At 47.7% G+C, this 13,693-nt stretch overlaps 1 protein-coding gene across 1 annotated transcript in view; it reads right to left on the bottom strand.

Annotated features, from left to right (window-relative positions):
- GLE1 (GLE1 RNA export mediator) overlaps positions 1–13,693 on the bottom strand; it is a 222,783-nt gene that overhangs the window by 134,745 nt on the left and 74,345 nt on the right. Inside the window, exons 5-9 of the mRNA XM_086948609.1 lie at positions 10,223–10,283; positions 6,348–6,602; positions 4,618–4,867; positions 3,827–3,939; positions 3,579–3,648 (exon numbers count right to left, since the gene is read on the bottom strand). Coding sequence (XP_086804735.1) covers positions 3,579–3,648; positions 3,827–3,939; positions 4,618–4,867; positions 6,348–6,602; positions 10,223–10,283 — 749 coding nt within the window. The remainder of the gene's footprint in view (positions 1–3,578; positions 3,649–3,826; positions 3,940–4,617; positions 4,868–6,347; positions 6,603–10,222; positions 10,284–13,693) is intronic.

Genomic DNA, 13,693 nt, shown 5'->3' with positions numbered 1-13,693 from the left:
TAACCACCTTTCCTCTGCATGCTTTCTCATGTTAAGGGGTTTGCGAAAGATTCTTCCTTACATCCTTTTACCTTGAGGAAAACAGTGGTAGTAGCCACCATCTTGTCTAGAATCGACTACTATAATGCCCTCTATTTGGGAGCAGGCGCTGCCCAATTTGCTCAACTACAATCCATTCAGAATGCGGCAGCTAGAACTCTGCTTGGGTTACCTAAACATCATCCTACATCTAAAGCTATAAAAGAGCTCCACTAGCTTCCAGTAAGACGACGGATCGATTTTAAGACGCTCTGCCTGGTGCTCAAAGCCTTGTTTGGCGGTGGGGCCGAGGATGTGCAATCCTTGTTTCCATGTTAACTCCCTTCGCGGTCTCTAAGGGCAGCCACTCTTGGTCTGGTACAACTTCCTAAGATAAAGAGAGTAGGATGTGCGGCATACCCCAAGGATCATCCCTTAGCCCGACACTGTTCAACGTCTACATGGCACCACTCGCCCACGTCGCCCGACTGCACGACCTCAACATCATCCCTTATGCGGGTGACACCCAGCTGATACTCTCCCTCACCAAGGACCCCCTCACTGCCAAAACAAACCTCCGGAGGAATGAAAGCCGTCGCTGTGTGGATGAAGAACAGCCATCTGAAGGTGAACTCTGACAAAAACAGAGGTCCTCATCCTCGGCTCCACTCCCTCAGCCTAGGACGACTCCTGGTGGCCGACCGCGTTGGTAGCCGCACCAACACCCACCAACCACGTACCCAACCTAGGGTTTATCCTCAACTCAACACTCTCCATGGTCAAACAAGTTAACGCAGTCTCATCCTCCTGCTACAGTACCCTCTGCATGCTCTGCAAGATCTACTGGTGGATCCCCACCGAAACAAGAACCGTCACCCAGGCCCTCGTTAGCAGCAGGCTGGACTAGGGAAACACCCTCTACGCAGGAGCCTCGGCAAAACTCCTGAAACTACTACAACGCATACAGAACGCCTCTGCATGCCTGAACCTCGACATCCCTTGCCACAGCCACATCTCACCTCACCTGAGAGACCTGCACTAGCTTCCCGTCAACAAGAGGATCACCTTGAAGCTCCTCACCCACGCACACAAGGCACTCCACAGCACCGGACCAGCATACCTCAGACGACTCAACTTCTACACCCCGAACCGCCAGCCGAACCGCCAGCTCCGCTCACCTCGCACTCACCACGGCCCAAAGCCCACGGCCCACCCCCCACCCCCCCACCCCCGCATCCGAAGAGCGACCACCGGCGGCAGATCGTTCTCCCACCTTGCGGCCAAGACCTGGAACACCCTCCCCATCCTCCTACGACAGATCCAGGACCTCCTAACTTTCAGGAGGCTACTCAAGACCTGGCTATTCGAGCAGTAGCAGCACCCCTTTTCCCCTCCAGCGCCTTGAGACCCTCAAGGGTGAGTAGTGCGCTTTACAAATGTTATGATTGATTGATTGATTGATTGAACTCTGGTGTATCTGGGCCACCTTGTTGGTGGAGGCCTGGTACAACCCTTACAGCCCAAGATCTAGGCCATTCTGGACTGGGCAGCTCCAACCACCCAGACCCACGTCAGTGCATTCCTTGGCTTGACTGGATACTACAGGAGGTTTTTGAAGGGATATGGGTCCATTGTGACTCCCCTCACAGAACTCACCTCCAAGAAGATGCCCGAAAAGGTAAACTGGACAGTTAGTTGTCAGAAGGCTTTTGACAACCTGAAAGAAGCAATGTGCTCAGCACCAATTCTAAAAGCTCCAGATTATGCCAAGCAGTTCATAGTGCAGACTGATGCCTCTGAGATAAGGGATAGGAGCGGTCCTATCCCAGGAGCAATGATGAAGGCGAAGACTAACCTGTTGCTTTTATAAGCAGGAGGCTTCTCCCCAGAGAGCAGCATTGGAGTGCCATTGAGAGGGAGGCCTTTGCTGTGGTTTGGTCCCAGAAGAAGCGGAGACCATACTTGTTTGGTACTCACTTCCTGGTTTAAACTGGCCACAGACCTATCAGATTGCTAATGCAGACGAAAGGTGAAAATCCTAAATTGTTGAGGTGGGGTCATCTCCCTACAGGGAATGGACTTTAAAGTGGAACACAGACCTGGGACTGCCCATGCCAATGCAGATGGACTTTCCAGGTTCTTCCACATAGAAAATGAAGACTCTCTAGTGAAAGGTTAGTCTCATCCTCTTTCTTTTGGAGGGAGGGGGGGGTTGATGAACTTTGACTGAGTGCCCCCTGGACCCCTGCTAATCAATTCAATTAAAAAATCTTTATTTCGATCATGGAAGATCATAAAAGATGTACAATTTAATTAATCATTGTGAGCAGTTTAAAAAGCATCATACAAATATGCTATCCTTTTAAAATACAGTTTCCAAAGGAGATGATTATGCCGATGCTAGGTAAAATACAATTTTTAAGAAACAGAGCTAGACCTTTTATACGAGAGATTAAAAAAAGATATTTCACACGGTTATAGTGTCCTTGATTATTCGTGCACGCACTCGCCACAGCAAACACTGTTGGTGCAGATAGATCTGTCTGGCGCATGTTCTGAATCCCAGGTTTTTAAAATGAGGGACCAACCAGTAACTCCTAATTCCGCTGTAAGCTCTGCAGAACAAGACCACGTGCAAATCGCTTTCCAGTTTGTATGCACAGGCCGGACACGCCCCTGACTCCAAACGGCCAGCCCAGGATTTTATGAAAGACCTTAAGGGGAGAGACCCATACCTCCATTGCAGGTAGATCTTCCGTGCGAACACTGGTGTCATGCCATCCAGTACGTATTCATGGCAGTATGAGTCTTGTTTTGATGAAGAGGTTGGTTAGAGATCCTTCCCGGGTGGAGTTCAATATTTTTGGGAGCATGAAGCTGTAGAATAGGCTGGAGAGTGCCCTTCTGGAGATCCTTATGGACGCAGTTTCCGGGTCTGTCCATAGCTCTGGCACTCCGAGAGTCGTGCACATACTCCTGATGTACTTTAGCCAGGGAATGATGGTGGCCTTAGGTAACCTAAGAAATTCCTGCAACTCAGTTCTATAATTTACAAGGTCCTGACTACTCCACAGGCGACGCCAGTAGCCACAGGCGACTGCTAATCAGGTATCCAGTGCCTATGTTCTTTCCCTAAAACTGCATTGAAGCCTAAACCCAACATCAGCCCCATCCCTACAAGACCAGAGCCAGAGACCCCAAGTATACCCAGTACAGCAACTACTCATCACTAACACCAGCCTTCTCCCTCCAGGATCACAGCTTGAGTTCCTGGGTCCAGCATCTACTCTTCTCTAACGCCATTCCCATCAGGTCCCCACTCCCTTGATCTACACCAGCGCTCCCCTAACCACACCACGTGTACAGGCTTCACCCCCTTTGAAAGCCTCCTGCTCGCCCCGTATCCATGTGATCCACACCCAGTTCACCGTCAAGTACTCAATGCCCAGTTCCCCACATTCTATTCACAAGTTTAATCCCTAAACACATCACCCGAACTGCTCTCACAGAGGCAAAGGCTGCGCGCTCTGTGAGCCCCACCAGCCTCTGACCCTTCTTACCAGAGATGGTGCTGATCTGACTCACAGGAATCGTTGCTGCTTTCTGTAACTCCATCTTTATCTTCTTTATCTGCAAGAAATGGGAGAATCACAGATGACTTGGGATTCACTGGACCGGCTCACAAGAAATTTCTGATAAACCCGATGAAACGTCCGAGAGGTTTACCAGATCGAGGAGAGATTGTCGTTCAGCAATGGACACGGAGAGACCAGGGAGCACAACCATAAGGATTTCATGCTGCACTCACCTGAGGATCTTTGGGGCTTGACAGCCCGCTGAAGGCAGCGAGGCACTGAGCACAGCTGTCCTGGAGCTGCCTATACCTCTGCATCACAAGGGAGTTGGGCTTCACACGCAGGCCTGGGAGAGGGAAAAAGAAGGCAGGCCATTGCGGTCACCGTTTGTTCAGACAAGGATGAATGAAGACAGAAAACAATCTGTTAAGTGCGCCGTCACCCAGAGGGGTTTCCCAGATCTAAATGATCTAGGTCGGGCTGCTGAAAGATAGAAAATTAAAGAGCCGAAAAGCCAAGTTTTCAGATGTTTCTGGAAAGTCAGATGGTCATGGGGACTATGGAGGAGACTCCGAGAGCATTATTAAGATTCAGGTTACTAACTATGGAGATTGTCTAGAAAGGACAGGCATGGGAATGCCAAAAAGAGTGCAGTTATGTTTAGGAAAAATGATGGGAAAGGGAATACATGGTGGTCAGTCCAAATACGAGGAGTGGATGGCCTAACTGAGATACAACAAAGATAATAAAATATAGGGTCAAGAAGATATCCCAAACATACATAGGGCTCTTAACTAGTTGTGGAAGGCTGACCAAGTGTTAGGGAGCTCAGCAGTGTCGGGCCACTTAGTCATGTTAAGATGGACACTTCCTCCCGACATCACCCATATTTAATCCTTTGGGATCTGATCTCGCTAAGGCTGAGATGTCTAGCTACAACCACGCATGGATGTCTCTTGCCGGTTCCTTAGCGGCCTGTGCTTCCACCTGGTGCAGACGCAGCAAAGGTTCAACTAGCACACACCTTCCACTAGGGGCTTTCCTCCAGGATCCTCGATCGGCGTCACTGTGTGAAGCTTCATCTGTTGTTGCTGCATCTCGGCCTCCTTTTGGCGCTCAGTTGCTGCCACCGCTGCTGCTGCTGCTGCTTCTGCATCCCTTCGAACCTTCTCTAAGGCAGTCGTTAACTCCTGCTGCATGCTGCCCACTAGTCCTCGCATTTCCAGAAGTGCACGCTCTCCAGTACTCACGTCATCCTGAGTAGGTAGGGTCCGCTGTCAGAAGGAATAGCAAACCAGTGAGAAACCAGCCGTGGAATGAGAACAAAAGGCTAGTATAAGAGGAGAAGCCTAGAAAGGTAAAGAAGGAGGGAAGTCCAAAGGTCTATCCCAAGATATAGAAGGTACAAGTATGACAAAGGAGCGCTGAAATGGTTACCTTAGGGTAAAGGTGGCCTTACCAGGACAAAGGAAATTTCGCAGATATACGCAGGCATACCAGAGGACTCACCAAGGACGGAGGAGCCTACAGATCTACACAGGGGCACAGGAGGATGAAGAACTCACACATCCAAGCAGAAAGGGCGACATCATTATGAAAGACAAACTCAAAGGGCTACCCAAACGTCAGTAGGCATTACCAGAATAAAGAGGAGGCCCTACATAGAGGCAAGAGACCTCAAATGACAAAGAGGAACTCTCAAATCTATGCAGGGGTGTAGGAGGCTGCAGGAGGCAGGGAGGAGCTCACAAACCTACGCAAGGTTGAAAAACCTCAACGGAGATCAACCCAGGCATTCGTCAGAGAAGCTCAAAGAGGTGCCTAAAAGTACAAGAGGACTTAGCAGGACCAAGAGCTCAAAGATTTACCCACAGGTATGAGAAGACCTCCCCTTGGTAAAAAAGAGCCCACGTTCACATATCTAGCAGGGGTAGAGGAAGCATTCATCAGAAGAAAAAAGTCACAAATCTACCCAAGGATACCAGAGTCCTCACTACGACAATACAAGATCACATAGCTACCCATGGGTTATTTTACAGAAGGATAGGGAAGACCCCAAGAGCAGAGCTGAGACAAAGACTGGGTAGGGAGATCGCATGTATACTTGTGAATAGAGGATTCCCTCCAATGGGGAGGGAAGATGGGGTTAAATTCTGATCTGGCGCATTGGAGATGCTTACCAGGAGAAAGGAGTCCTAAATTCAAACAGTTATGTTATCGGGAGTTTTATTGAGCGCTCAGCTACTCAGGCAAGAGTGCCATGGGGATGCTCTGGAAAGACAGTGTTACACGAGGCAGTCAATGGAGCAACGACGGCAATGAGGACGTTTTACATGGGCACAGAAGCCAGAGGCCAATGTGGTCTGAAATCTGGCCATGAGCAAGGGGCCCCAGGAAGATGCAGGATAAAGTTCCATCCAATAACCTGTCTGGAACACGGTTCCCAAAAGGAAATTAATGTCCAGCACAGCCAGGTCTATGCATCAGTTCCCAGGAGGTGGTACTACCACGATGCCTTCCGTAGACGAACACTCGCATCACCAGAGGCAGAATTCAAGATTAAGGTGCCATCTCGCAGACAGGACTCACTAGCACCGGAATGAACTGCCTCTTGGAGCTATGCTTGTAGATCAGAAATAAAACGTGCTGCATTAATCACACAGTTTCACTCCGGAGCTATACATGAATCAAAGAAAGGCAGTGAACCCCAGAGAAGCAAAGGAGCCAGTGCCGGACAAACCGATCTCTAGTTACCTCTCTGCTGCTCCGGATGATTCCAGACAGGAGCCCGCAAATCTGGTTGCCACGGTTGCTATATCCTGACATGTCGATATGCAGCACCTCTTTGTGTTCGTATTTTGGGTCAATTTGCTGGTTGAGCTGCAGTACCTCTTCCTGGATGGAGTAGAGGCGCTCAAGCCGGGCACGACCCTCTTCCTGCCTCAGGCGCTCTTGCTCCTGCTGCCGCTGCTTCTGCAGCTCTGCGTCACGCAACTTGAGGTTAATGATCTGAAAAAGAAGCAGTTAAGTCATCCAATGTGGGCATACAAAGCTCAGCCGAGACCAGGTGCTCCAAAGAACATCGGCTCTTCTGTGTTCCAAGGACCTTTCTCAGTTGAATCAGTGTGACCCTCCACCACTATCTCCTAGAATAGTCTTCTAAAGTCCTCCCCACCCGTGAGATTCCCCCATACCAATTTCCTAATCTTGGGCACTAAGTGCAAACCTCTCTTCTTCCCAGAGATGGCCAGCACACCAACAGGTGCAAAGCAAACAAAGTTCCACAAAGAGAACAGCCTGTCAAAATGTGCCCATCAAAAATTCGAGTCCTACCAACAAGCGAACCCCTCAATGACCTACAAGGAAACAAAAAGGCCACATACTACACCGTACGCACAGGTTCCCCCATCACTCCAGTTTAAGGATTATTAGACTTAAGTACACAGTATCACCAGGTTCCTACAACGTTAAAGTAAAGTCTCATCACCATGAACTATTTCTAAAGACAGTGGTCCCTAGACAAGGGTTAATGTGAGTAAACAAATACAGACCCAATCAGTACTATATTTTACAGCTGGACAGCCGGACAGGGTTTTTGTTTAAATATATACGAAAATAAAGCATGAAACAATTAAAGTGGGACACAAGCCTGTATCCAACTTAGTGGGAAGGACGTACAACATGAAAACAGAGAGGCTCAGGCCGAGTAAATTGTTAGGATGGGGAACATTTTGACATGACAAACCAATTATATTGGCGACACCATTACACAAAATGAGTATTAAATAAAGAAGTGTATATGGCGCACAACAAGCAAGTAGACGGCATTTCGATCCTTACAAAAGATATAGGATCATCATCAGGACATTATCAATGGTATGCCTGTGTACATTTTGCCTGAAATAACTAGCTCCAGGTCAGAGTGACTTGGAGGAGGTTCGTTCCAATGCGAAGACCGATTAGAAGTCCGGCCGCATAAGAAAGATGCAGAGACCCGCAGGTGCGGTCTGTACAAGTAAAGGCTGGGTCAGAGTCGACCTAATTAGAAGGACTGTAACAGCTTAATAAAGCTACCGGACGCCGGACGGTGTATTTCGGAGGCTGAGAGGTTATTGCCGCATAGCGGTCTAGGAATCAGGGTCCTGGGAGGCCTATTTCAGATGGCTGCAGTATATCTGGGACGGTAACAAAGTGAGCTGTGAGCCGCGTCCGCGGTCTCAAGTATAAGGGGAATCTGTGATTAGCTGCTACAGCAGGTTTTGCCCGTTGGAATCGTATGTACACAGGCATACCTTTGATAATGTCCTGATGATGATCCTAAATCTTTTTTAAGGATCGAAACGCTGTTGACTTGGTGTGTGCCATATACACCTCCTTATTTAATACTCTTTTTGTGTAATGTCTCTCCACTATAATTTGTCATATCAAAATGTCATACATTACTCTGCCTGAGCCTTTCTGTTTTCATGTTGTACGTCCTTCCCACTAAGTTGGATACAGGCTTGTGTCCCACTTTGTTTCTTGCTTCATGTTGTATATATTTAAGCAACTGCATATTAAAAAAAACCCTGTCCAGCTGTAAAATATAGTACCGATTGGGTCTATTTTTTTCTCTCACATTAACCCTGGTCTAGGGACCACGGTCTTTAGAAATCATTGATTACCCAAGGTCCCTGACCAATTGTATTTGAGTTCCTTTATAACATCATCACCACGAACAGCAGTTCTATACCATTATCCCGATTAATGACTCCCGATTTGGGGACTACTAGAAAACAAAATTAAAACAAAAATAAATACAACAGCACCAACAGCGGAGAGAGGATATGTTGTTTCATAATACTTATAGAAACAATATAGAATTATGAGTTTGAACGTCACAGGATTTCTGCCACTCTTGAGAGGAAAGTCATCCTTTATGGAAGAGGTAACCTCACACACATAATAGTGTCACGCTTCATCAACTGCATCCTCCCGCCACCCTGGTAGGTCAGTGTCACCAGGGCGGACTCGACCTCCCCAAAGTAATTAAAGGAAGGAGGTAGTTCTTAGATATATACTACTGGGACAAGGCGGGGCCAGACTAAATATAAAATACCTCAATGTTCCTCTGCATTTTACCTTTATTGGAGAGGACACCGTGCATATCTAAAAAGAAGTGTGACGTCTGTAACCCTAAAAGCTACCAAGTAGAATCTTTTGGTTCTCCGCCTACTACAGCAGTCAGTATTGTCCTCAAGGGTTCACCCCATACCTTTAATTTTCAATATTTATATACAAGATTTCTGATGAATATCATTTGTGGCATCAATTATTGTTTCAATCATATGGTTATAACATGTAATTACGTTGAGACCATATTTGCTGCCTACGTCGAACTGGTGAGCATGCACTATATTTCACCCAATCCCGTTCCAGAACGATACCCATGCTGCCCATACCTTTGGCACAGAAGGACTAGGAGGTAACATCCTTCACAGCTGCAGGGTGGGGGCATGGGATGATGGTCCTGATTCTGAAGCAGTATGTAGCATCTGCCTAGCTGGTATGATGTCACAGATGACATTTCATGTCTTGGTTCAAGTCCACTTCCAACAAAAACTGGTCAAGTCTTTCGGTTTTAATGGGTGCACCTAGCCTATGGGTAGCACAATGGCAATATAGGGCCATCAAGAGGGCGGGTACCTCAGGGGACAGCACACTGGGTCCAGGCTCACTAGAGCATCTGCCCCCATTGAAAGTACAACTAGGCCCTATCAAGGTTCTTTGAATCCAGTAGACTGTCACCCTACAGGACTGCTCCTCCCTCACCACAGACTCAAACTTCACGGCTTAGAACACCCCAAACTGCACCAGTGACTTCAGAGGTTGGCATCCTTGATGTCTGGGTGCTGGGTTTTGGGGTCTAGAGATTCTAGACTATTTTCCCTTTGGGGTTCTAGCGAATTAGCAGCCAAAGCATCTGCCCACCAAGAAGTCAAGTCTGGTACCCAGTACAATAACTTTACGAAAAACTCAGTCAGTGCCCCAAGCAGAAAACACAACACCTTGCGAGGAAGGCAAGTTCAGAAATTCCAGAAGTCAGCAGTGCCAAGTCCCACAGGTTATTGTAGGCCATCGAGCCAATGCCAAAGAAAACCGAGCACCTCCTGCTAGGGTTCTATCAGACAACTGACTGCTCTCTTTGCCCAGGAATGTGAAAGCTTCTTCCGGCTCCAGTTATTAAATATTCAGTTTACATACCTGCAAATAAAAGTTCTAGTTACCTACCAACATCTAAAACACGCAGAACTATTGAGTGTTATGTAGCATATGACTACGCCTCTGCACCTCATGGATAAGCCTTGTGTCAATCCAGGATCCTTCGCCTCAGTGTAAGCCTTTTAACACTCTACTTTACAACTCAAGAAGTGGTGAGTACCCAATAACAGCAATGTGATTATTCAACTACAGTGTGCTAAAAGACCATGCTCACACTGGGAACTGCCCAGTAACTTCTTCCAGGAGTTGATAAAACAAACCCACACTGCTCTGGACCTCAGCATGCAGCTCAGAACAGGCTCACCCTCTCGGACAATCCTCCATCAGCTCACAACTTGAAAGATTCCTACCCACTCCTTGGCACACACCTTAGCCCTGTGACGATGCTCCTCTTTTAGCTTCTCCTGCTTTCCCAGCACCTCCTTGGAGCTAAGAGGCAAAAGAAACATGTTTAGTTACACAGTTATACGCCATCTATAAACAAATATACAAAGATATGCAAATAACATAAGTACAATCAAAATATACATCAAACCTATAGAGGCACAAAGAGAAGACTCAGGGAAGGAAAGGTCGCCAGAAACAGACTATACCCATTACTTAATCTACAAACTCCAACGTCCTTCCAAATAGCAAAATCATATTAATAATAATGATAATTAGTCTAGTAAAATAAGGAATAAATCTATTACTAATTTTCTGCTAGTGGATAAAAATGGAAGCAAACTAAAAACCAGCAAGTCCTGCAGCCAGCAGCCTCCAAGAACGCTGGGGACTTGCCCTGCCTTACCAAAAGACTCTGCTCTCCCGTGGACACCGGAATTGTTCAACAGCAACCCAAACCAAAATTCCAGATCCAGCTAGAAACGAGGGTCCTCACCACTCTGCACCCAACGCCCACGGCCCGAGTCTAAGTTACCCAACACCCCAGCAAGATCCCCCCGGCGTTCCTAACCTGGGGTACAGCATTGGACGCCTCCTCCAACCCTCTCGAAGCCTGCAGCCTCCTCCTGAAGGCCCCCCCAACCGGTGAGAGGAATGCGACACGAAAAGGCACCCCTGCACCACAACCCCCCCACCCCTACCCCACGAGCCATGACGTGCCCAACCGATGGTGTCCTGGTGTCTGGCAACTCTTCAACTTCATCCTCCAGTCATTGGTCCCCTTCTGCCAGTCTTCCGGCTCCGGCCTGCAGTCATGTTTTCTCGACTAGCAAACCCAATAGGAATGCATTGGGGTCCTGAAACCGTTTAAGCACCCAGCAACTGACCGCCCCTGCACTGTTGGTGGTGTGGGCTTGGTACTGACCTGGGACCCCCTTTGCCTTTACCTTAACCAAGGAGTTTGCCTCCCAAGACAGCAGTACCTGCCCGTGAGCAGCCTCCCAAGAATGCGGTGCCCCTTAGCCTTATTGGCGAACAATGGCGCCCTGCACTCTGCACCCGGCCGCCCTAGTGCCGCTGGTGGTGCGCCTGTAGTGCTAACCTGAACCTTGGGGAACCTTGGTTCTACCCCCCAAAACTCAGTCACCAAAACTGTTTACTTACCTGCAAAACTAACACTTCATTTTCTCCATAGGACTGTTGAACCTGATTTTGTACTACAACGAAGTAACTTAGCGACTGAAAAAGAGTTCATAAGCTTGCTAATGTCCTACAATGCCTAAACTGTGGGATTAGTTTTTTTGTGCAAAAGTAGAAAAGTAACCGAAAAATAACTAAAATGTAATCTTAAGTAATTATCAGTATTCCACACAGCTTACAACCCATTTTCTTGACTGCAAAGCAATTTGTATGTTCCTACAAAACCAATACACACTGCATCTTCAAGAATATCATTGTATGAAAGTATCACGTACCTGCTACGGAGTAAATAGTTGTTCTAGTAACAAAAATAACAAAGTAACTTTTCATACAAACAACTGGTCTGGTTTCAGGCTGAGTGCGTGAATTCCTTTCTTTCTTGCCCGAGTGTGTACAACAAATGCTTAAAACTGCCCTCTGATAAGCCTGGCTGCTCAACCACAAAAGAGGAAGGTATTATCTACTTTAGCCTCCGCTATACCTTTGGGGACCCACTGGACTCTGCACACCATACCTCACTGGGGTCCCTGGATTCCAGAAGGGACTCAGTGGAGGTCCACAGAAGTTGAAAGGTTGAAACCCCCAGCTGTGAAGCACAGCAGCAGCTGGCATGTTAAGACAGCTAGATTAAATCTCAGGCTGGAAACATGGGTAGAACGTGCTGCGGTGATGAAACACACGTGGCTTCACATGATGCCCAAGCAGAAGAAAGCTCTACCAGCAGAAACAAACTAAGGCCCCAGACAGACCGTCTGGAACTGGGAAGAAGGCTTAGGATACCAGGGTTAAAGACTAAATTCTCCAGGAGCAGGATAATCACAGCATTCAAGAACGTGAAAGAACTCATGGTTCCAAAAATCTACACGATGCCTAAAGGGGCGAATGGAGTGGAGCTGCACCGGGCACCATCTTCATACACCAATGAACACAAGCTAGAAATCCAGCACAAGTCAGTAAGTGAGCTACTATAACTAACACCACTACTCTCTCACTACTATACCACGCTTGTGAAGAAATCAAAGCAGATAAAATCAAAGCTGATACAACTGGGCAAGGTCCGTGGCAGGGTGTCTGTAGTATCCTCAGGTTTGTACATATGTTTCTTTACTCCTCTCCATCTAGCTGCTCAACCAGTGTGAGTGTTCCGGGTAGGATGTTAGTGTGATTGACATGAGTGGAATGCTTGGGTGCCTGGTGTGAGTGTTGTCAGTTGGGAGATGGGCTGAGCAGCTAGGAGGCTGCTCCTGGCGGGGCTGCTTGTTCCAGACCTCTACTTCCTGTTATCTAACTTATGGACTGAATAAACCTACTACTTAACTAAACTACAACTGCCTCGGCTACATCATTACCTGAATGTGTGGACTAGCAAACTACATATTTTTTTTCTTTTTTTTTGTGAAAACCTTTATTCAAAAAGTAAGGAGATACATGCGCAGGCCCACAACCATCATGGCTGGCCGCAAAGACAGTAAATAGAAACAGGAGAAACGTAGAGCGGTCAACAATCAGGATATTCAGAGTAATTCCAAACGTGGCTGCAAGGTCCAGTACACAGGATATGAGGTTTTCATTTTGAATTTAAGAGAGGAGTAGGGGCTGCAACAACAAGGACATCGCACCTTACAGGAGAAATAGACAAAGGAGATGAGGGGGGACGTATCCTACTTACAATCAGAGAATGATTAGGACTTCAGCAACTATGAAATCTAGACGGCCACGGCGGCCGAACTGGGCAACAGGCAACACTACAGGAAGCAACATCGCTAAGTATCCTCCCGGAAAGCCCACCCCCCAAAGACAGAAAAACAGAGGCATATTAAGATGCCAGCAAAGAAAAAAGGTGTAAGACCAAGAGACAGCCAAACCTACTAAAGAGGAAAAGACCCTCCCAGAGCCGGAAAAGAGCAAAAGGGACCATAGAACAAAACAAACTAAAATAACAACCCCCCCGCCCGCACCCGCCACCCTGCACCCCTGTAATGGCAACGGCCTAACCCACTAACAGCGTGCCTGTCGCCCCGGAACTGCCCTGCAGAAGGGAAAAATAAAAGGAAAGGAAATGGAGGAGGAGAGAGACAGACACACTCCCGGACACCCAGTACCCCCCGCCGGCAGTGACCTCCCCAAGGCACGAACATCGTCAATCAAAGCAAACATTTGACAGTAATATGGGGAGGACAGTCACCAGAAGAACCCCCCCCCCCACCCCAGCGCCCGGTGAGAAACTCGGCACAATCCCGGCAAAGGAGGAACAA

This window comes from Lissotriton vulgaris, unplaced genomic scaffold (genome assembly GCF_964263255.1).
Source record: "Lissotriton vulgaris unplaced genomic scaffold, aLisVul1.2 SCAFFOLD_726, whole genome shotgun sequence".
In the NCBI taxonomy this organism is placed as follows: Eukaryota; Metazoa; Chordata; class Amphibia; order Caudata; family Salamandridae; genus Lissotriton; species Lissotriton vulgaris.
This window is presented reverse-complemented; position numbering and strand designations above follow the sequence as displayed.